This window comes from Crocodylus siamensis, chromosome 1 (genome assembly GCF_052110815.1).
Source record: "Crocodylus siamensis isolate JL-2025a chromosome 1, ASM5211081v1, whole genome shotgun sequence".
NCBI lineage: Eukaryota > Metazoa > Chordata > Crocodylia > Crocodylidae > Crocodylus > Crocodylus siamensis.
Genome location: NC_143395.1, coordinates 385,578,762 through 385,604,064, shown reverse-complemented (window position 1 = coordinate 385,604,064; position 25,303 = coordinate 385,578,762). Strand labels below are relative to the sequence as shown.

The following is a 25,303-nucleotide window of genomic DNA, read 5'->3' as shown; positions in this document are numbered from 1 at the left end:
CCACCCAAGTAGCAGGATAAATTAGCCTGTGCTGAGCTCTTTGCTGCTGTGTATGAATCATTAATAGTACCTGAGCTAACTAAAGTGAACTTCAGTCTTTCTACACTACACTGCAGTCACCTGCATTGTGCTGCAAACTCTAGTTCTCTCCTCTCAACATGAAGCCAAAGAAGAAAATAAAAGAAAAACACTCATTCAAAGGACTTAATGCCAGTTATTACGTACCAAGAATCACCCACAGCAAGGTATAAAATGACTGTTTCCTTCCTTCCTTGAATGGTACGTTAGTTCTTTGTACCAGGAGAAACTCTCCGCCACTCCCCGACACAAATGTAATGCCTTGAATCTCTCTCTTTCACACCATTTTTTCTGTTTTTACCCACACTGTTTCTTACACTCACAAATCTGTCTTTTATGCAGGACAGGGGAAAAAAATCCTGCATAGGTAGGAGAACAATGATCTAATTAATCAGAAGAAAAAAAATCAAATTTTTCATAAGTTACTCATGACTTCGGGCTTGCATTTTCTGAATACCCAAACTGAGCTGTCTCAGAAGCTGACATTCAGAAACTGCACTACTTCAAAAGGAGACATCCAAACACATGTCCCCCACCAGTGACTACCACAGCAGTACCCAGGTACCTCCAAAAGTCCCGCAAGGCCAGGAAACCTGTCTGTTCTGAGGCACACAGAAGTAGTTTGCCAGGTCTCTCTCAGAAAAGCAGTTAGCAGAACTGAAACAAGAACGTAACACATCTTTACTCAGTGCAGTAACTGAACTGCAGAATCATCCTCATGGTAGGGTCCATCTAACTCACTGGCAAGCAACGAATTCAGAAAAAATGCAAATAAAAATAAAGATGTAGGAAGAACAAGACCTTGCGTGATACATCATATTTATGAAAATCCAGGACAACTCTGAATTTAAGATGACCTCCCCCAATAATAATTACATGCTATACATGAAAAATTATAATTGTGTTATAATTTTCCATGTATACAATACAATTAGTAAAAGGCCATTTTAAATTTGTCCCTCACCACTGCTGTGGCAGGGAAAGCAGCAGCAGTGGGGGTAATGGGCCATACCCATTTCCCTTGCCCCTCTTCCCCTACAAACTTACCTATTGTTGTAGCTCTGCTCCGGAGCCCAGCCCAGCCAGGGAAAAGCAGTGGCAGTTTTTGGCCAGGCCTAGTTAGGGCTAGAGGGACCTGAGCAGAAGGTAAGGGGGAGGGGGCACAGGCTGCATAGTCTCTGCCATACTTCCCCCAAACCACACACAGGGGTATGTCCTGTTCTCTTACACCACCAATACCCCATGGTCTCCCCTGTGCTCTCCCAGCTGTGAGCCCCCTCCCCTGCCAGATGAGCCATCCCAGATTGGGGCAGGCAGGAGATGGCTCCAAGCTTTGGCCTGAGCCCAGAGCTGAAACCATAGCTGAGCTGTTGTCTGTCCCAGGCTGGTACCTGAATCCAAGACAAGGCCCCTCCCCCCTGGATGCCGACTGAAAAAGAAAACCTTATCTTGGATTTGAGTATATATGTTAGTATTCTTCAAAGCACCACTGACAGACCCCAAGGAAGCCAGACTTCGAAACAGTGTAGTCTCCCCAAAGTACCTTAAGAGTAAACATTTACATTCATGTTAGTTCCTCCTCCCCACCCACGACGAGCACTAAAGTGCACATGTAAGTGCATTCTTTCACTAGACTGCTGCCCTTACTCTTCTGGATTAAACAACCAGCTCTAGAGTTTAAATGAAGCACATCTCACTACTTAACCTGAAGAACAGCTTGGGAATTCCTGTTAACCCTTCACTCACCCACGTGTGAAAACACTTACTCATGTGATGATGATCAGTGATCATAACGAAGTGGGCTGGCAGTGGCACCACTGGGATATAAGAGACCTGGACGACATTTCCCTCAGCAGCTACAAAATTGTGCATAAAAGACTTGCACAATGCCAGTTATAAAGAGCCAATCATCAAATATCTCCCCAGTCCTTTAAAATCCACAACTCTGTGACCTTTTCTTTCTGTCTCCCTATTTCCTAACCAGAAATCATCTACTGCTGCATTCATCCACAGGCACTACTACCAAGCTGCTTTTTTAAGAATGACTTCATGAAGATGGAGCTGATGTGCTCTCAGCTGGCCAGAGACCAACAAGATATTGATGGATCTCTGATGCAATGCTAGCAGGGGCAAGAGCTGAATACATGTATTGCCAGCTGAAAGGAAGCCCAGGCAGAAGTGTACAACTTGCCAAGTTGGAACAGATTTACTTTAACAAGTTGCTGAGTTTATAACACTTCTGCCCAAGATCCACTGCAATGATAGACAGTTTTTAATAATACACTGCAAAAAATGTTCATAATGTGGTGTTGTAACATTGTAACATTAGACGTGGAAGCGTGGCCTTGAACAGTTGGCTCACTCACGTGCTGCTAACACTACCAGGACAGGATGCAGCTCCCACAACACCTGTCTACTATTCTGTAGGGTGCCTGCTTTTCCTTACATAAATATTTCAAGGGTGGATCACTTATTTCTGTGAAGTCAAATTGGAAAGATCACTGTTTGAACTCCTGTCACAACTTTTGGGTAAGTTTCAAGAAAACTCAAAAGGCATTCAACGATGGCTTTGGCAAGTGTTGATGGGAAGCCTCTCTCACTTCAGCTGAACCTTGATTTCAAAAAGTGGAAAAGAAAAAAAGCTATCCCCCAACAAACCCACATACCAAGGCATTTTTTTGGACTGCACAAAACAGCCAATTTGTGGGAATGCCTTGCCACCTGTACTGCTCTATTTATTAGCTCACAGAGAGCTTCATAAATGCAGCACACCCAGGGACTGACCTTATAAGATGCGCTATATTCTAAACATGGTAAAAGTGAGATTACAGTTGCACAGTACGAGCCATTATGACTTGTTTTGTTACTAAACAGAGTCACAGTTTGTATTATGGTTAAAGCAACCGTTAATGCGTTCGACTAGAACAAATAATGTAAAGCGAATGAAAAGCACACTGCCCAGAAGATATTCCCTTACAACATGAACAAGTTAGGGAGTTTTATGGTGAAGTCATTTCTAGTTCAAAACCCAGTATTTGTACCAATAGGAACCAAGAAGGAAACACAATCAGTACAAGTATTATTCCTAATGAGGAAAGAGGGGACGCCCCAGGGAAATACAGCAGACTAAGCAATGCTTTTAAAGTAGTCTGCAGAACCGACCCCCACAAAACTTCATGAACCTCACACAAGTGTTCTATGTATCCAAGACTTTTTTTCTCCAACAGATATGCATTAACATGGGCATTGAACAGATAAATTAGTTCCCCACAATAACATCCATAGGTGCTTGTTCCTCCAATCACTTTTTCGCCCCTGCTGCCTACCCCTTGTGCCAGGCATAGAGGGCAGGAGCGAGGCCATGCAGTTCCCTCTGCCCCCCACCCCCTGCTGACTAATTCACCCTAAAAGAGCTGCTGCTATTGTATCAGATGTTACCAGGGATGGGAGGTGGGGGGGGAGAAGGCAGCAGCAGCTTTGGCTCTAACCCTAGGCCACTTCATACTCAAATCCAAGCTGAGGAGCTTCCCTTATCTTAAATATGGAAAAAAATCCTGATTTTAGATTCAAGTAAAAATAGTATTACCAATTATCAAGTTAATGACTTGGTAATTAAATCATTACTAAAATGTGCAGACAGGAATTGAGATCACAGATTATGCACTTTAATTTTAATAGTCATTTAGAGGTGATCTGTGGGGCTGTGACATCAATCTTATGCTAGTCCTTTGATTTTTGAAGAAAGCTGTACCAAATTTGCAGTTTCAGGGGCATATGCCTCTAACACTGCTGCTCATGGCACTACAGCTGCTCAGCTACATCCTGTGAAGACAAGATGAGAGCCCAGGAAGGGTCACGTTCCAGCATGAGTCGCATCCAGCTACAGCAGGGGTGGGTAATTATTTCAGGCGGAGGGCCGCTTACTCAGTTTTGGCAAGCTGTCAAGGGCCACGTGGGTAGTCCTGCCCCTTGACAAGTGCCTCATCCCCTGGTCACCATCTTAGGACCAATGTCCCAGGGCCAGCACCGGTGGGGCCCAGAGCAGGGTGCAGGCTGGCAGGCGTCTGTGGAGCTGGGCTGTACCAGCAGGGAGAGGGGGAGCTGGCCTGACTCCATAGAGCCCCTACCACCTGGGACCCTGTACTCCTGCTGCCCTGCTCTGGGCCCTGCTGGCGCTGACCCCGGGACACTGGTGTGGGCCCCATGCACCCACTTACTCCCAATGCCCCCCAGTACAGGTGGGGGGCAGCGTGCAGCCCCGACCCCTTGCTCACCAGCAGGGAAGGAGATGGTACGGAGCACAGGGGAAAGCGGCTCCTCCCCTGACCTGTGGCCGGCACTTCCTGCTGCAGCCGCTCGCAGGCCATGCAAAGCTGTCCTGAGCAGGCACAACAGCCCCATGTGGGCTGCGAGCAGCTGCAGCACTGGGCGCTGGCCATGGGGCAGGGGAGGGGCCACTTTTACAAGCTGGTGCTGAGTGCGGGAACCCACCCCCACAGCCAGCTTGGGCCCTGCACTAGTTTCGGGCTCACCCATCAGGGCTGCCAACAGTGGCAGCAGCTGCGGCCCCCCCTGCCTGCCACACCGGGCAGTGTTTGCCACCACCGCCTCTGGGCTGCTCAGTGCACAAGCTCCAGGCAGGCAGCAGCAGCAAACACTGTCCAACACAGCAAGTGGGGGGGTTGCAGCTGCTGCTGTGCGCAGCCCCAATGGGCAAGCCCAGAGCCGATGCGGGGCCCAGGCTGGCAGCGGGTTACAAGCTAGTGCTGAGCATGGGAAAAGCAGCTCTGCCCTGTGGCCTGAGCCCCGTGCTGCAGCCACTCACAGCTCACATGGGGCTGCCTGTGACTGCTCAGGACAGCCTTGCGCAGGCTGCGAGTGGCTGCAACAGGGAGCCCTGGCCACGGGGTAGGGGAGGGGCCGCTTTTCCCTGGGCTTCTTCCCTGCCTGCAGTCCTCCCCTGCCCTTCCCTGAGTTTCCCGCGCTGGTGCAGTCAAGGAGCCACATGGTCCCAGGGCAGAAGCCCCTGCTGGGGCTTCCAACTGGGGGGGGGGCAGGCAGGGGCAGAGCCAGATGGGTCCTGCTGTTGTGGGAGCCTGCCAGGCTTCCCTTGGGTCTTACTGCCCCTGGTTCCTGTCATCTTTGACAGGAACCAAAAGGGATAAATATTAATTTTCTAAATTTTTTAGAGGCCCTGTGGGCCAGGTAGAATGGCCTTGCAACCTGCATCTGGCCTGCAGGCCATATTTTGCCCACCCGAGCCACAGGTAAACTCAGCGCAGAATAAAGGTAGCCACAGGTAAGCTCAACGCAGCAACATTCTATTCTCAGTGCTCCACTGACGTGAGCTCAGGTGAGAACGAGGGCAGAAGTCCTATTACCTTTGCTGTCAAACAGTTAACGAATCATTAGGGTCTGCAGACGAGGGATGTACAGGGGAGTATAATGCACAAAAATATTTTAATAAGTAGAAATCCCAGTAAAACGCAGACCACTGCAGAACTGCTTATCGAACCATGTCTGCTTATTGGCAATTTTGAATGGATCCCTAGCTGAAAAAGCCAAACTCCACTTCTCTTGAAGCAAGAAGGCAGACAAAGACTTAAGGGGAGATGAGATGTTCAAAGGCATGGACTGGCAAATTAAACATTTTGGTGCCTAATGTTTTTTGCTTTTAATAGGTATCAGTCATTCATGCTTTTGAAAACCTACCCCTTACTCGTAAACAAAAGGCAGTCAAATAATCAGATTGTTCCATAAGTCACCATAAAATCCTTATATTGGTACAATGGGCTAAACCGGGGGGGGGGCAAAGTGGCGGATCCAATGGAAAGCTGAACTCCATTTCCCAGCAGCCCCTGCCTGTGTCACTGCAGCCAGTTTCCATGGAGGGGTGGGGCAACAGAACCAGGGTTTCCATGGAGACTGGCCTAAGGAGAGCTGGTAGGGCATGTGGCTGGGCAGGGTGCTTCTCTGGGGCTGGGGACAGGATTTTGCAGCAGAGACAGCATGGTCTGGAGTTGAGGCAGAGCTGTGATCCGCTGCCTGGAAGCCCCTGCTGCTAGCTGTTATCAACACATTACAGGAGGCACAGTATTGGTGTATCTACATGAAACACTTACCTATGTATTATATTAATGTGTAGTAAAGTGTCAGCATCTACATATGTGCAGCAATTACTAGATAGCAGATTAGTCTAATGCACTGTTTTCTAGTACCTGTAGATACAGGTACGAGAAATCGGCACATTAAACTAATGGACACGTAGATGCTGACCAGAAGCAAATTGCTCCTGGTTAGCCTAAGTAGCAGGGGGACACAAGGGGTAGTGAAAGCTGTCTTGGCTTGGTGGGATGCTGATTGGGACCCATCCCGATCTCCATGTGGCTGGGAGACAGCTGCCCGGCAGCCAGGGCAGCTCTCCCCCACCCCACAGAGACCAGCACCTCTGTCCCTTGACAGAACAGGGTTGGCACCCGGGAGGAGCTTGGAGCTCTCTTTGGCTGTTGCAGTGGGGCAAAGCATGGCAGGAGCAGACCTAAACTGAACTGCTCTTGTCAAAAGCAAATTTGCCCCTGACAGGTCCAAAATGGAGGGGGGGACGGACACGACACAAGAGGCACTAGATGGGATAGCTTGGGTCCACACTATAGAGCAAGTGTATTTGTGGGTGAGAGTAGGGTGTTCATTCAAGTTTTCAGTCCAAGTTGGCTGGCCCAAAAGAGTGAAATACCACTAAATAAAGATTTTTTTTATCTGGGTAGAATGTGTGCTAGGGACAACCTGAGCTAAATTTGCCACAAAGATAAGCAACAGAAGTAATAAAAATGACAGCAAAGAGAGAAGAAATGTTTTTGTGACATGAGTTTCCTAAATGCATACCCCTTTATGCCTATAAAGCACCTGGCTCACTGAGGGTAGTATCTGGAAACTATGTATTTAAAAACTCAAAAAGGATGTATACAGATGCATCTCATTCCTCAATGTGTCTGATCAAGGAATTATCAGTGCTTTTACAAAAAAAATTCTACCTTTTCCCAATTTAGGGTTGTATTTTTACAACCAGTACCGATGTTAATGATTAAGTACGCAGATTACCGTATACAACATAAAATATCTTAATCACACTTGGCCTAATGGCCTACCTTGAGATCCTAGTAAACAAAATGCATTCACCCTTCAACTCCAGATAAAATAAGATGGGAAGGTATCAAGAGTCCTGATTACGCTAAACCAAAAAGAGAGTATTTATGAGTTCTCAGACTACATACAGACATTCAAAAGTCTGAGGCAGATTCAAACTAACAGGTGGGTTTCTCTAAGCAGTCCAGGTTAGTTCGGCGGCAAACAGAACACACGTTCACCCTGGGCAGGGGCGGGGTTGCCATGTAGGCTGCCAGCACTGCCTGAGGCCAGCAGCTCCTGCATTGTTGAGCATGCAGCACCCCGCACTGGCTGCCAGGCACATGCCTCCCTCCCCCTGCTAGTCCTCTGTCAGCTACAAGCATCTGTCATCAGCAGACAAGCAGTGAAAGCAGCAGCTCAGTCTTCTCCCTGAGTCTCCCCGCTTATGGAGAGCAGGGGGTCCCTAGGTGGGCTTCCACACTCCCCCACCAAGGACCCCCATTCCCCCACAAGGGAGCACAGACCCAGGGAGCATGAGTAGGCTTTAGGGAACAGGCAAGCACCCCTTTCTCACCATCATCAAGCACTGTGCTGACTCTACTCTGCGAGAGCCTGGGATGGGGCCAGCTGACACTCGACCAGAGCAGCTGAGCGTGGGCCAAGTTCCAGCACACCTCCCTGCATGGAGGGGTTAGCAGGGGCCCACAAAGGACCCTAAGATGCCAGAGGACAGCGAACTAACTTGATTCAATAGGGGAACTGGTATGGAAATTTGATACTCTGGACTAACCTAATTTGAGTAAAGTTTGAGTGCACATTGATCCAGGACTATCTTAGACCAAGTTCTGCAATTTTAGTCTGAACTATGTGCTCTGTATAATGGGCAAACTGAGTTATGTTCAAGCTTTTAGCATAACTTTAGGCCTTCCCGGAACTAAGCAATTAAACTGTCCAGAGTGCCTTATAAGACACTGGGAAGCGTGAGTGCTGCGATTAGTACAGCGGGCTTACTAGGAACAGTAGTTTCCCTAAAAGGAAAGGAAACCAAAAATGGAATAGGATTGGAGTATCTCATCTAAAAAGATGAGGTAAGAAACTTGAGGATTGGACAGTTTGAGATGAGAAGTAGTGGACAAAAGTACAAAAGTAGTGGACAAAGAGATGGTGTGTGTTTGTGTTGCCGCCCTGGGGATACAGGAGCAGCCTTGGAATTCTTGCTTTGAGTAACAAGGAATCCAGAAACTAACATCCCACACACCCAGCAGAGGATCTGAGGCTGGTTCCACCAAAGGTCGCTACTATAACATCTAAGGAAGTGCTTGCCAGGTCATATTGCAAGGATAATTATCTTGTAAGAAGCCTAGGGATTACTCACAAAGTTCACTTGATAACAAATCGGATGAGGGGCTGTATCAATCTTTGGTGGGGTCTCTGTAAAAGGAATCCTGGGGCAACACTCCAAACTTCTGAATGGTTACAGGCTTGGTTCAAAGTCCTATCACCTAGTGCAGATTATGTGCAACATCTATATCTAGCCTGAAATATTAGTGAAGTTATTTGGCCACATCCAATAGAGAGGAATATAAATCCTGGCCATGAGTACTTCCAGTGACTTTTCCAAATTCTAAATACATCTAATATATAGGCTTTTCATCAGACTATAAGTTTGATTTTCATTCTCTTGAGGTATTCTGCACTTTCTATTGTTTACAAAGATTTCAGAGGTTAAAAGAAACAAGGTTGTCGGTTTTTTAAAAAACAAAAACAAACCCCCCCCCCCCAAAACCCAAACAACGTTATCATTTTGAATATATTCAATTTTAAAAGTTATATTACTATTACCAGAGTTACTTTGTGTTTTTAACACAGCGCAGTTATCTACACTCAGTGGAAGACCTGACAATCTAAGAAAGGGATGGGTAAAAGAATTATGTTGTTGAATTATGTAAATAGTTAAAATGACTCATTTCCAACTGTACACTTTCCTCACCTCTTACAAAAATAAGGCTTCCCCCCCCGGGACAAACTGTAAGTCTCACATGAAATGAGTTTTCTTCATATGCAGGACTGGTGAAACTCCCTTATAATCTAACTGCAGAACATAAAGACAGTAACCCTTCTTAAGAGACCTAGTATATTGATACTGTGGAACTTTTAATGACCTAGGAAGCCAATGAACAGACTGGGGTCTCCTATTAAGGAGACTACATGTAATTTTCTGGACAGGAGCTTTTCTGATTTTTTTTATACTGAAGATAATGATGATTATTGTGGTTTTAGATTGGTGCAAACATTTGACATTCAAGCAGAAGTGACTGTTGGTCAGCAACGCGTCAACGTCAAACGGACAATGATTTACTTTAACTGCAGCTAGATGCAACATATCTATGCCAAGCTTTAATAAAACCGTCCCATTCTATTTCTATTAGTTGCAGAAAAGATGGAAGAATGCAGTTCCTGACAATCAGACGCACTGAACTTTCAAGTACTCATGTAATACCAATCATCATTGCATCTCTGCAAAGAAACAGACAAAAGGATCATAAATCTGGCCGTGATTTGGGGATCTGTCCATGTACAATTTGCAAATATTGGGTGATGTAGTTATGCCATAATGGTTGTTTATTCAGCTGTAAACTTCATAGGAGGAGGTGGCTGAAGCTAGAACTAGTTTCTCCAATTTTGCTCCAGGGAAGGCGGAAAGTGAAGAGAGGAAGATCCTCAGCAACAGAACAAAGTGTCAGTTGGCTGGGAGGCTAAGGGGCTTACAGAGCAGGACACGGAGCTGCAGGTGAAAAAGGATCAGAAAGGAATATTTTCATATCAGGAGCAAGTGTCTCCATCTAGCTAATAGATCAACCCAGATCCTAGAATGCTTAGTTTGGAGCAAAAAGACTCCATGAACAGAAGAAGGACCCTGGAGTCCCAAGACGACCTGGATCAGAACCTGTTCAAAAGGTGGTAAAGAAACTGAGGCAGGGAAATACAGGCAGAATCTGTTATTTTATTTAACCTGTGTCTATTTGTTCCTTGTTACTATGTGGCCTTTAGGAGAAACTGGAAACAGTGTCTGTAAGGCTACAGCTCTAGCATAGTGCTTAAGCTATTCAGTAATTCAGCACTGTGTGTGAGGGTCCTAGGCAGCTGGCTACATTGTCCCATTGCTATGAAGAGGGGCAAAGAACTTGTTCCTAGAGAGTGCCAGAGAGGCCCAAAAGGAGGCAGACCTGTAACCTACTGAGACCCAGGGAAGTGAAAAGCAAGATGGGACACAATAGAAACCCAGTCTCACAGACAGAATTTGACCAGGCTTGGGGGTGGGATATTTGCCAACTGAAATCATCTTTGCCTCCACCTTTCTAAGATACTTAGCATCAGAATGCAAAACCCAAAATACTTAGAGATGCAGATATAAATGTCACCGATTGAATGGGCACAATAAAGAAATGTGTGCGATTAGTGGGGACTTCTTGCCATTGGTTTATTATTTATGGAAATTATACACTGCTAAAGAATGGCTGTCAGCAAACTGCAAGTACACATGAAGAGTAAATACTGGCCAGTTCCTGAAAGATTAGCATAAAGCATATACCCGTGGCATAAAGATTAGTCCTATAACGCACTCTGATAGTCCATCCTCCCCCAAAATTAAGTGATATAACTTTACCTTTATATTTGGCAGCTTTCCAACTGCATTCTTTCCACACACCCATTTGTTAAAAATGTTTAAATTATGAACCAAGTAAATTGCTTCAAAACCACTTTGTTCTAATAGGCATTTTCTCCTTCCAGCAAAGCTGGCATGAGAAGTACTATATATTGTGTACTTACCAATCTGACTTTGCAAGTCTCAGCAGTGATTTCAAATAGTAATACCATATTTACTCGAATCTAAGACACAGATCTTTCCTCCATTTAACATGAGCAAAGAAGTCCCTTGTCTTGGAAATGAATATGAGATGGTGGGAAAGCACACAGCTGCTATTGCTCCAGCTCCAACCCCCGCCACCTCTGCCCCACATCTCCCCCTGCAGCCTCAGCTCTTGCCCTCCCTCACCTCCCTTCCCTTCGTCTCCATCTCCCCACCCTGTGCTGGGTCTACCGTGCTGCTAAGGGGCTGGGTTTAGGCTGTGCTCTGTGCCCCAGGTTGTAACAGGGACAGAGCTTCCTGGAGCAGTGGTGGGGATGACTTTAAGATGACTCTCCAGTGATCAGATTCTACACATGGAAAACTACACAAATGTATGCATCTTCCATGTACAGAATCTAATTACTGGGGCAGAGTTGTTTTAAATTCAGGATCATTTCGTATTAGTCTAAATATGCTAATTCAAACTGGGTAATATAAAATAAAAAACCGTATTTCCTCCCAAAAAACAACCTTTAGCTCTCTTCTAGATTACAGTTTGCAACAGATTTCTGTGTTAAATATATGGAGCAATTTTCTAATGGAAAAGATACTTTAATTTTAAATTTTAGACACATGCCATATTTAAGTATAATGAATAAGCCTTAGGTAGTGTAGCTCAGAAAGGGTATTGTGTTCTCACATTTATAAGATGACCACACCAATTCACCAAAGCTTCAAAACTCTTCTGGGCTCTAAAAAAAAAATTATTGTTTGAGTGCTTTGTCAAGAAGAATTACAGCATAAAGTACACTTTCTTCACTCACTGTAAGAAAACCATCAGTTAATCATCAGCTGCTCTCAAGTTTTAAATCTACCACAGAAACCTAAAAGATGTTCTTCAAACTCTTTTTAAAAATAACTTTGTTTCAATTATTCTAAAAAAGCAAGCAGCTTTACTAAATTATATGTATATTTAGCTTTTGGAATGAGACATTTTCATGGGAAAACTATTTCGTTTTTTTTAATTAATGGAAAAAGTGGAAATAAAATTTAAAAGGCTTAGGTTTTTTAGTACCCATCCTTTTGCTGGATGTTCCACAAAGATACAAAAGATAGTTTCCTGTATCCAAGATAAGACCACACATATCCCAGGAAGTGTAAGTAGAGATAGCAATGCATAAACTCAAGCTTTTCAGGAGTCTATAAGTCATGATTCAGAAGGTTGTTGTATTTATTCTATAATTACGGTACAAAATTATTTTAAGGAGAAATCTGAATGACAGGGACCCTGAAGGCAAGGAGAAGGCTGATTCTGAGGCACAGTATAACAAGGAACAAGCAGAATGACTCAAAGGGGGGTGGAAAGCAATGTGACCGAAGCCATCAGTGAAAGAAGATTTTGCAGTCACATACTGGATGGATTAAGGGTAGGGGATAGGGAGTTGCACTGTGTCCAGGAAGCAAGATGATCCAGCTATTAACACAAGGCTGCTGATGACACCAGAAAAGAAGATTACAGTAGTCGCAGTGGAACATAATTAGGGTGCAGATGAGCAATTTGGTCTTCTATCAGAAAGGGAAGGACAAACATTTAAAACACTGCAGAGTATAGGGTGACTGGTCTCAATTTTTAGCCAAGGTCTGAAAGAAAAGGGAAGTCAAAAGTTATATTGTTGTAAGGAGTCATTCCTGCTGAAGTGTTTTCTTTGGACAAACTTCCCACTTCTAATAAACTATTCTGTGGAAGCAGGCAAGGCTACAATATATTTCTACTTTTAAAAATTCAAAAGATACTAGAACAGGGTAGTCTGATAGAGTGACTACAGTTCTGGGTGCATCTGCTGCTGTGTCCTTTTCCCCCTCTTGTATACAATTAGCTTAGTTAGGTAACAAGGTTATCTGATATTTCCAGAAAGACTGAAGAGGGAAAACTGGATTATCTTACCTTAAATGTTTTAAAAAATATGAAGAATATCCTGGAACTTCAAGACAGATTATGAACAGTTTCCAAGAAATCCAACACTGACAACTGAACTGAAGACTCTGAAAATGTATTTAGGAAGCTATAGTTTTTCACACAAAATGATGAAATGTTAGGGAAAAAATGAAAATTTCATAGACTTACTTAAATGGCTCTCAAAAGTATTAGAAAATAGTTAGGAAAACAATGATATGCTGAGTGGAGTAAAAAGCATTAAAAAGAAAAGAATCTCCCCCTTCACCCAGATATACAGACAGAGAACTGGGACTAGTCTCAGATTCCCACTTTGCACCACATCCAATTATTAATGTTTCACAAATTAAAGAAGCAAAGAGATAACACATTTAAGCCATCACATACACACCCAATGTTGAACAAACAAGGCAGATCAGGCAAAATATATCTATGCTTCATGCAATTAAGGGCTGCTGAAGAAAAGTTTTGCTCTTCAGGTTTTATCATCTATTTAAAATTGAATTCAAAAGTTTCAAAAGTTAAAAAGTAAACTTACAAAAGAGACGCTTATTCCCTACCCCCTAAAAATCCATAACATTCTTAAAAGAATTGTTTTAAGAAGTTAGGGAAAACCAACATTTTTAAAACATTAGAAGTTCACATCTACTCTAGTTTTCCTATGCGAGTGCAGATGACTGAAGAACTGGTGGAATTTAGATACAAAAATGTAAAGTCCGATTATTGAGAAAGGAAAATGGATCTTTACTTGAACTATTCATAACTTCAGGATTGTGTGTTAACTCTAACATTTGAAAAATACTTGAGAGAAAAGGTACCTTTGTAGAATCTTTAACAGAGTAGCCTACTCCTTTCAAGTAAGGGACAAGAGTTCACACACACGCGTGCATGTGCACACACACACAGCCCCCAACTCCGTTAACACAATCACTAAGTCCTCTAGCAAAATCAAGGTTTAAACTTGACATACCTGTAATGTATAAAGCAAAAAAACAAATACACTAATAAAAAAGCCCACAGATCCTTTGATGGCATCATACAAAGGGCACATATTGCATCCATTTCATTTTCTGAGCTGCATAACACCTCCTGTATAACAGGGTTGTCAAACTGGTGGCCTGTGAGGGGCCAGCATGTAGCCCATAGGCTCCTGTAACTGGGTCTCCCACAGCCATGAAGCAAAGGGAGGCCTGCTGACGGTGGGAGTCCTAAAAACCCAACCCCATAGCATATGGCTGGTGCTGCAAGGAAGTCCTCCATATGGGGAATGTGGTTTTTCAAGCCCATAAAGCATCAGATAGCCTCCAATGAGTGGGAACTTTGCTCAACACCCATCCGAGTGGTGACATGGTAAAGGGCACATCCATCACTGTTTCAAAATACGATTTTTAGACATAGATAAATATTTAGCAATAACTAATCACTCTCGCTTTCTATCCTCTGTGAAGTGAGGGTTCTACTTTTAAGAAATGTTGCAACAGATACAAAAGTATAATATTCAAGTCTTGTACAGTACTGTATTGCTGATGCTTTATACAACTACAGAATAAGAAGCATCTGATGATGCTGAAATAGCGTACAGCTGTATTGTCCTGGTTTGTATGCTGGTAACATTGCAATAATAAAGATTTGTGAGAAAACAGATGAAATTACTGTTTTTTTGTTTATCCAGTACTCCCTAAAATCACAGCACTAGAACAAACCAGCCTTCTTATTGCAGATTGCGCTTCAGGGAAATTAGAAAGGATTGCTTCTTTACTTGAAGCAGTGATTGCTGGCACAGTAACACAAACATACTTGTGTATCAACCCAAAATGCATGATCCCAGGATCTAAATTAACTGAATCCAGATCTTTCTGTCATTCCTCAGGACAGGGTGCATTGCAGATAGCTTCTCACGACACAGGTTGCTTCCATGCCAAGGCGAGTTGTTTTCATACCATGCGATAGCTAAAATGTCAACCACTTCAGTGAGCACAAGGCAATTTGCAGTCTTTCCAGATACTAGCAGATAGAGCTAAATCTTCAGTTCCAGTCACACACAAAAACTGCATTTTGCCTGTGTAACATGTTTATCACGGTAGCTACCCTGTGATGCAACAGCTTTCTTCTTAATGAAGACAAGGCCATAAGAAAGATGGGAGGGGAAAGAGAAGGGAATATTTTAGCTACCAAAGTACACCAAAGTACTTTGAGTCTGACATTTAAAAAGAGATTTCTCTGCTGCTGTGTCCAAGTATGGTAAAGCCTACCTAGGAAGACACCCATGGAAGAGAAGTACTGGACTATGAAAGGAAGACCGTTATTCCCAAATTGATGTTCCAGCTATTACACTAAACTACATCCTCTCTTATGATCTGATCTTAGAGACACCACTGCACATTAGATGCATTCTTCTGGACAGTTATACTTTGGATATACCCCAAACCCTCTCACAGGCAATGCTATGATTTCATTTAGGACTCAGCTACTTATAGGGAAGTTTTGCACAAGCCGCTGCACTGTTGTTATTGGGGGCAGAGTTCAGTCAGTATAAAAGAACACTGGGTGCCATAGCACAGGCAAGCCACTGATTTTTTTGTGCCCAAATCAGAACATCTGAAAGCTCAGGGGTGAAGCCCGGTCAGCAACAATAGAAAGCTTCTTCTCACCACAGAAAAAACACTCAAGTCTGAGGCACCGCAGAAGGGTTTTAGATCTAGAAGTAGGGCAGAAGACAGTGATACTGAAAGGTTTGGCAGCTGTATTCTACAAGCATGTCAAGTTTGGTGACTAAAAAATGGCCATAGCATCCCCCTCTTTACCATTTGATCTACCCTAGAGGTACACTGTGTTTACATGCACATGCACTAGGCCAAGGGTGGCTAACCTGCGGCAAAGGTTTCACACATGGCATGGGCAGTCTATGTGGCAGAGGGCAGATCAGGGAGGGGACAAGCAGCACAGAAGCACACAAGTCAGGTAGGAGAAGGCAGACCAGCAGTTCATGCAGGTGGAGGGGACTGGAGCAGTATTTGGGGAGCATGTGGGACTAATTTTTGGCAGGCATGCCACAAAAGCTGGCCCCCACTGCACTAAGCCCTGGCAAAGTGCCTTCTGGACCTTCAACATACTGTAACATCAGGACATTTAAAATTCCTCTTGCAAGGAAACCAGTAGATCCTAGGTCCTGTAGTCCTTATGTAAGAGCTTGCAGAGTTCAAGAGAAGTTCTACTGAGGCCAGTGGAGATGGACCCGAGTCCCACAGTCCCTTAAGGTTTTAATATGCTCCTGCTAGGGGAACGCTAAAATACTAGAGGAACTCAAGGTGCAGGGGATAAGCAGGAGTATATTAAAACTAGGGCAAACCCTCAAACAATGTATTTGGGCATGGTACCTCACAAGAGCAGAGTTTTCCTGGAGAAAAAGGCTCTGCCCCAGGCCACAAGAGATCCACCACAAGCAAAACAAGCACATAAGTGCCCTGGCTCCCTACACAGTCTCAATCTGAAACTTATTTGTGTTCTAGGACTTAACTTTGTTATCTTCAGCATGAGAACATGTATAGGCTTAGATAATTAAAGTAAAAAGATACAGCAAGATTTTCTCCTTAAAAATGAAGCATAAGCAAAAGGCATCAAGCAGATATGTTTTAGGATCTGAACCTTTATAGAGAAGATAACAATACCAATTTCCTGAAAAAGCCTGCAACCAATGTATCTTAGATCTATTTTGCAGGCAACACATCTAAAGATACCACAGATGGTGACTGAACTATGTTATCAAGTAATGTAAACTGCAATATTAATAGTGTGGTTAAAATTGTGGGACACTGCAAATGCTTATCTTGCAGGAAATGGAGCACATTCAGTCACCAACTCATTTTACACAGGTCATAGCAATGTCTTTTGACCCCAACCAAACCAGCTGAGATTCCAGCTAGCAGCCTTGCTAGGCCTTGCTTTGTATTAGCCCACAAACAACCTAAGCTTCCAACACAAACATGCTTCAGACAGAAGGATGTTTGCCAGGGCTAAATATTAATTTTGGTGATCCATATGAAACTGGCTGACACAAAATAAATAATCATCCAAAAGCAACTATTTAAGATTAACATAATTAGGCAGACTTGCTGGTTTCTGATTTCTAAAGTCTTCTCTATCCCCTAAACCAGTGTTTCCCAGTCTTTTCCAGCCCAAGGCACACTTACAGTTATAAAAATTTTCCATGGCACACCTGTTAAGGCATTGCCTATCCTCATACCTATTGTAACTCATTGTAGCTCATTGCCATGGCAAAATTCCGTGGTACACTGATTGGGAAACACTGCCCTACACACCACTGCAGAGCCAGACATTCTTTGCTTTCACCCACAAAAGCACTTCCATTGTGCTTGCTGATCTCCTCCTTGGGCTGTAAATTACCCCGGGAGAAACATGCTAAGTTTAGTGGCTTTACACTGAAGTCAGCTGTAAAATGAAGCATATCCGAGTCGCAATCTAATTCTAATCATTTTCACCCTGCAGTTCAGTTTACACGCAAAGCAGTTCCATGTAGTTTGAGCCAAGGATGCTGTCTGCCAAGGACGTGCTCCTACTGGGATATGCTCCTACTGTAGGGATGTGATTATTTTGTATGTGATCCAGATTTAATTGTGCCCTGATACTATGGGATTAAATACACTACTAATACATGCTATGAAAGGTTTCTTGTTGTTACAGGCCCAGCTGTACCCTGTTCCTTCTGACCTCGGAGTGAACCCTCTCCAATCTTATTTATCTCAGGGTGGAACTCAGCAACTCTCCCCATCACAGGCTAAGCCTAGGGTTGCAGTACCTAACATTGAGAATGTTTTTAAAGAAAATAAAACTACTGAACTGATTCAAGTCACCAGCTAATAACCAGGAACCAGTTTGCTAAAATGTTAAAACTTTTTTGGATGCAGAGAAAATACTGAATTAATTTTTTTCTACTTCATTCATCTAGTTCAGTTCTATGACTAACTTACTCAAAATTCAGAAACCTATTGGGAACTGAAGATCAAAGTAAGTTTGTTTTTTTTCCCTACACATGGAAGAAACTAGATGAGAGAAAGAAGATATACCAGTTCTAAAATCCTGAATACCATGATTTTTGCCTCACTCAGGTCAATTCACTAACAACAGATGACAGCTCGTTGGGGTTTTTTTTGTAATCAGTTATGAAAATAAGTTTACACATACATAATTTTTTTTATCAAAAATGGTTTTGCATTGAAAGCAAGTGGATTATATTCAACTGTTTCAAGATGTTGTTTTAATGCTTTTTTTGGTAAATTCCAATTGCTATCAAAATAGAGCTTCACACAAATCATGAGTTCAAATTAACTTCAAGAAAAATTGTTATTTTCTATTATAAAAGTAAAAAAAAAAAAATCTGAGAGTGCATGAAAATATATAATTACTTTAATAAAGTGTATCCTTCTAGTGTGCAAAAGATACCAAATATAGTGAAGGACAGTGTTTCCCAACCTTTATAGATTCAAGGCAGGGCTTGACAGATTGAAGGCACTCCTCAGAAAGTGCCAGCACTTAGTTTTTACACCATTTTTGACTACAGAAAAATAACACAGCAGTTTTTCTGTTGCAAAGGACTCAGAGGGCACATTCAGATGAGCAGGAATGAGCGTTTCCCAAGGGGCAAGTAGCAGTAGCACAACTCTGGCATGCAGCAAATTGCCTGAGTGGGGTAGGAGAGGTTGGGGCTAATGCCTGGGCTGGCCTGGTCAGCCTTACCTGGGGGTCCCGGGGGCCCTCCAGGGCTGCAGCAGGTGCTGGCTGGACAGGTTCTGGTTTTGGGTGCAGCTCCATGAACTGTCTTGCTTTTTTTTTTAAGATACTGGGATTTCCCAGTATCTAATTTTGGCTCCATGCTGTGCATATGCAGCACAGAGAACCTTTTCATACGCAGTACGTGTGTTTTGTGGCACCTCAAAAGCCTCTGAGGCACTGCAAAGTGCATGTTTGTAGTCTCTCTGTGCATGTTCAGATAGACCACAACAGGTCAGAATGGTTTTAACACTATGGATTCCTATTTGCAATCTGGTTTAATTTGTGAATCATGTTTGCACACCTAACAGTGCTAAATCAAAGTATTGTTTGTTTTTAGAGTATGAAGAGACCAGTAAAGGAAGGATTTAAAACAGAGTCTACACGTATATTCTCTCTACCATCCCCTGATGGAATGTACTCATGCTTAATGTTTTCTGGACACCATCCTCCTACTTATTTCCAGGAACCAGACTAAGACACAGAAATCAGATACGTGCCTTCCACTTTTCTCTGAAGAGAGAGCAAGTTTCTTTTTTAAGTTCCACTGATCTCTGTGTTTCTGGGTTTTTCCCATCCTGGCATTATATTAACCACTCTCACACATTTGGTGAGAAGTGGCTTATCATGAGTCATTCTTCCCTTTAACTGTTTTTCCCTGGCAGACCGACCTTATTACATTCAGAATTAACGTTTCCATAACCAGGTCAACATATTATTCATCCATTTGAAAGCAGCTCCCAATCTGTCAGAGGTATGAGAAAGAAATATGGAAACAAGAAACCAAAACATGTGGACACCCCAAGAAATGGAAGAGGGAATGGGGACAAACTCTAGTGTATTTTACCAAAAATACTTCTTTCCTCACAGCAGCATGACATCCGCAGTGCCTTCATCCATCTGCTTTACCTGTGGCAGGTTAGGGCATTCTTAGTGTTTAGAGGCATTATGCCTGATAGATATGCAAGAAGTAGGGCTGCACCAATAAATATTTTTGGGGCCAATACTGATAGTGGATTATTAACAAGCCATATTGGCCAATACTAATCCAACTGCCAATATGCATCCTGTATGAACATGAGCCACCAATGTGAAGTCGCAGCTGGTAAAGCAAACAAAACTTTGGCTTGTATCCATAGATGCTTCTGAAGTAAATCTCAGGATGTCATCCTCCCGCTGTACTTGGCCTTGGTAAGGCCACAGCTGGAGTACTGCATCCAATTCTGGGCTTCACAATTCAAGAAGGATGTCAAGAAGCTTGAGAGAGTCCAGGGGAGAGCCACGCGCATGATCAGAGGGCAGGAGAACAGGCCTTATGAAGACAGGCTGAGAGCCATGGGACTCTTCAGCCTGAAAAAGCACAGACTCAGGAGGGACCTGGTGGCTGCCTGTAAGTACATATGGGGTCTACATCAGGATCTGGGGGAACATCTGTTCATCAGAGTGCCCCAAGGAAAAACAAGGACCAACGGTCATAAACTCCTCCAAGACTGTTTTAGGCTGGACATAAGGAAAATTTTCTTTACTGTCTGAGCCCCCAAGACATGGAATAGACTCCCTCCAGAAGTGGTGCAGGCACCTACTCTAGACTCATTCAAGAAATGCTCGGAAGCTTATCTTGCAGGGATCCTTTGACCCCAGCTGACTTCCTGCCCCTGGGGCAGGGGCCTGGACTTGATGATCTTCCGAGGTCCCTTCCCGCCCTAATGTCTAAGAAATCTATGAAATCCTGCCAGTTTCAAGAGCAGCATCAAGCTGGTAAGTCTGTTGTGGGGAAGGAAAACATGGTGAGGGGCAGATCAGGGAGCGGGGCTACAGCTGGGGCAGGCACTGGTCAGCCAGGGTGAGGCATGGGATGGAGCTGTGAGCAGCTCATCTGAGGGGTGCAGGGAGTGGGGTGGCTCCCATCATTGCATGCACGCCCAAGGGAGGCACCGGAGGGGAGTGGGGGAAGGGGGTGGTGCACGGTGCATGTGCTCCTCAGATCTGTGCGCGGAGCAAAGGTGGGCTGCTGCTGTGGGCTGGCTCTGAGGACGGCACCGGGCTCATCCCGACGGGGGTTGGGCCAGGGCAACACTCAGGGTGGGTGGTGGCAGTGGCACTGTGAGGGAGCTATGGGCAGGGGTTGTGGGGGAGGCTATGGCAAATTTAGGGGTGACTAGTACACCCATAGCCCCCCTCCCAGCACTGCAGCCACCCACCCCCAAGCACAGCCCTGGCCTAGCCCCTCTGCCGGGAAGAGCCCAGCACTCCCTGGCTGCAGCTCACAGCAGCAGCTTGCCCTTGCCCCACACGCAGATTGGGGGGCACATGCCCCTCATGCCTCCCCTGGGGGTACATGCAGCTCCCTGCTGTGCCCCACCCCAGCTGGGCAGTGCCTACACCTGCCCCACCCATTCCCTCCCTCACCCTAGGGGCCCCAATCTGTTCCCTTCATGCTCCTTCCCCCACAACAGATATATCGGTTAGACGCTTCTCTCCGAGCTGCAGTGTCGGCCAAAAAAAATCCATACCAGTGCACCCCTACTGTACATGGGTACATGGTCATTTGGGCTGGAGAATCAAAGGCTGTCAGACATAATCTTTGGCACATCAATCTCTTGCATGCTTTTGGTTACAGAAGTGGGTATGCCTAAAGCATACTTGCCTAATGAGCTACCAGACTCAGATCAGCCTTTTACCTTTTTGACAACTCACTTCTTAATTCAATTAACAGGGCCTATACAGGAAGAACTACATTAGAAAAATAAAACTAATAACAAAAAACCAGGAGGAATTCCCTTTCCCTACCCTCTCCAACACTTTCCAGTACTACCCCCCATACTTACTTCCCAGATATTTCCTCAAGTTGTTAGTGTTTACATGCAAGGCCTTTCTTAAATCCTATGGACAATACTGACATTTGCGACCATTTTTCTCTCTTCCTTGCTTTATTCTCTCCATTTCAATGTTTGTTTCTTGTTCTCTAGACTTTTCTCCCACTTGCCTCTCAATGCTATTCCCCTAGGAGCAATCAGGAATCATCTGCATGTTGTGTTGCTTTTTAAAGAATGAAACACAGAAGTGAAACCAACTAAAAGCTTTTCCTCTGCACTGGCTGTGTGACAACCTGCAAAGATCACTGTTACCTTCATTTACTAGTGGTGCATTAAAGGCGTGTCCTTGCTGTTACACATTCTGGTAGTATATAAACCAGAAGAAAACATACATGCCATAAAAACCAAAGCAAGTAATTTTACCTTTTCCTGTAGAAATCATCAGCTAAGTAAAGATGAGAAGCAAGTAATTTCACTTTGAGCCAGTACTAAGCTTTTTTACCTGCAGTGCAAAAGAGGAGGAAGAGAAACCTAGATTCTCCACCCTTATACTACTACCTCTTATATCACCTCTATACAGTGATACAGTAAAATACAACGGAGGGGGGAAAGAAGCCCCAGCATGTCAACTTTATTATTCACAGAAAGACACAATACTTAAGGCATTCACACATAGTGGTTATTAATAAACCAGGGTTTCACTAAAGCAATAAAAATAACATACCAGTTTTCCTATTATTAAAAAGGTACAGCTATAAACATTAGCAATGAAAAATATCCACTTTCCCCACTTACAAATGCCAGACAGCTTGCAATTTGATCTATGAATGCAACAAAAGGTTGCAGGTAATCCTGTAGGTATTTCCCCAGGAGTAAAGTCACACTGTATTCAGTGGAGCCTTATGTGGGCTTATGGACCTTTGCAGGATCATGACCAAAATTTGCAGTGCACCGTTATCAGTCTGACGGTCATTAAGACCAGCTGGTCCTGCAGTCAAGATACTGCAGTGGGAATCAGAAGATCTGGATTCATCTTCTGGTATGGACAGACTTCCTGTATTACCCAGCATGTTGTTTTACAGATCTAGGGCTTGAGGGAGGGGGAGGAGCAGGAAGTTTGTTTTGTTCTGTCTTCTTATTTTAATGTTGTATTCTGTTTCTAAAAAGTTTTTTTTTAATGTCTCCTACTATAAGCTTCCCTGAGCCTTTTTTTAGGAAAAGGCAGCATATAAACTTAGTAACCAAAGGACCAAACAAACATCAGTGACTTAGTTTCCTGTCTACCCTCTGACTGTCCTGTTCAGTCAGCTCAAACTCCTCTGGATGGAGGCTCTCTCACATGCTGCACACATACAAAATGAACTTGCAATATCATACAAGGCTTCTAGGAGCTACTGTAACAAATGACTGCACCCTGAAACTACAAGGCCAGCCAAAATTAGTGGCTAGCCAAGCACCAACTGTTTTGAATAGGTTTTCATAAAATAAGACAAGAAAACCTTAATCACATGAATACTATATTAGACCACAGTGCAGATGCCTGGAGATGCCTTGTAGTGCAACATGTTTGTCTACACATACATTTCAGGTGAAATAAAAAAAACACCCAAAAAACCACTTCATAACGTAACAAGTTTTTTTAACCCTTTCATCTCATGGGATAACTAAACATGTCATGGATTTCAGAGACATTAGGGCTGGAAGGGACCTCGGAAGAGGCCAAGTCTGAAGCCTATGCAGTATTCCTCTGTCTTACTCCAATATACAGGAGACATTACGTCTGAAAAGACCGCCAGCCATGGCCAATGTTCACCAAAAAGCAAGTGATACTGATTTCTCTGCCTAAATACTGTGGAAAAACCTCATTCCATATAAATGGACTTAGCGGTGTTTTCAAGCGTGTCTGACTATAAAATATACCCTACAACTAACTGCAGGCTTCCACAACATCAAGCACAAGAGCATCCCGTGCCCCCAACACAAACGGCGGCGCGGGGCACTGTCCTCCCATACTACAGCTCAGGGGCAAACACACACCCAGATGCGCAGACTACGGGGCTTGCACCGCATGCTGCGTCTTCAAGTCCACTATTTGGGGGTGTCTCCTCCTTGACACGGGGCAGGAAGAGGTTTGGCCCTAGATCGGCGGTCCCCTTGGCGGGCCCGATCTGCCGGCTGGCACCCAGGGCAGGTGCAGAAGTAGAGGGCGGGCAATGAACGGGGCTCCTGGCCCCAATCCAGGGAGGAAGGGGCTTGACTTGGCCCCAATTCAGCCCCGCAGGGGCACGGGGACGCGGCCCAACCCTGCGGGGCCCGTGGTTGGGCAGTTGACGCGGGGGGGGTCCCGACTCGGTGCGTTTAGTCGGCAGTGAACGGTTCAGACCCGTCGGTCTCCAGGGACCGCAGGCGCCCAGCTCCGTCCCCCCCGCCCGAGAAGCCGCCGGCCGGGCACTCACACACGCACAGCTCCACCACGTAGGCGTAGTAGGACCAGGCCACGACCAGGGCGATGAAGGCCACGGGCACCCAGGCCAGCACGCGCTGGCAGCACTTGAGGACGTGGGACGGCGCCATCTTCCCTGCCCGGCCGCTGCAGGAGGCATCGGCGCCGGCGCTGCGACCGCGGTTACTGCGGAGCCTCCGCTCCCCGCCCCCGACGCGGCAGGGCAGGGCAGGGCCGGGCCGGGCCGGGCCGCACCCGGGCGGGGCCACGGCCGCCCCAGTCTCCGCGCCGCCCCCTCGGCCGCCCCGGCACTGCGCGCGGCAGCGGGAGCCGCCCCTTCCCCGCCCGCCAGCGCGGGCTCTTGCCGCCGGGCCAGGTGCGCTCGGTCCCGCAGCTCCTGGGAAGAAACCGCCCAAGTCACTCCCATGAAGTTAGATTTGTTTTTACTTATAGTCCAGCCCTCGGTCCCTGGCCTCTTAGCACTGCTTCTAGTTTTTTTTTAAGAAGAAACATGGTTGTTTTAGACATGATGGTGCACCTCACCATAGCACTCCCCTCCCCCCATTATTTTCAACACTGTAGATCTGCCTATACCCGCCGCTCACAGCTCCCGACGGTGGCGAAGTGTAGGGGTGCATGTGCACCCCCTGACAGGCCACGCTCCCGGCTCAGGAGCGCCTGGCAGCAGGAGCACCCAGTGAGCACCAGCCGGGGAGTGGGAGTGCCGGATGTAGGCCATGGCCACTTTTGGGAGCAGCCAGAGGGTACGTTTTGCCACGGGACGGTCCCCCCAGTCAGTGAGATTCGCCCTGAGTTCTGTGGGAGACAGCCCCCCCCCCAGATCAGCCCTGAGTTTTGCAGCTGGGGATGCTACCCTGGTCACTGAGATCAGCTGTGAGTTTTGCTGCAGGGGACTGCCCCTGCTCCCCTCAGCAAGACTGGCCCTGTGTTTTGCTGTGGGGGATTCCCCTCCCCTGGTCAGTGAGATTGGCCCCCTTCCCCCCCAGTCGCTGACTGGTTGCTGGAGGGGAATGTGCCCCCCTGACTGAGGTGGCACCAGTCACCCATGGCTGCCGAAACTTATGAGGGACAGTTATCACCCTGTCTGTCCCCACACCCATGTGGATGGCTCTTCTCCCCCTGGAAGAGCACAGAACTGCTTCATTTCTTACCTCAGGCACTGGCGACTGCCATGTGAGAGGAGGCAGTTCTTTTCATGTTAAATAAGAGCTAGCCACGTGGATAACAGT

The 25,303-nt window shown here is 45.3% G+C and overlaps 1 protein-coding gene across 1 annotated transcript in view; it reads right to left on the bottom strand.

Annotated features, from left to right (window-relative positions):
• ZDHHC20 (zDHHC palmitoyltransferase 20) overlaps positions 1-24,332 on the bottom strand; it is a 75,489-nt gene extending 51,157 nt beyond the window's left edge. The window contains exon 1 of the mRNA XM_090029052.1: positions 24,067-24,332. Within this exon, the coding sequence (XP_089885178.1) occupies positions 24,067-24,184 (118 nt within the window). The 5' untranslated portion in view covers positions 24,185-24,332. The remainder of the gene's footprint in view (positions 1-24,066) is intronic.
• Positions 24,333-25,303: the final 971 nt, after the last annotated feature.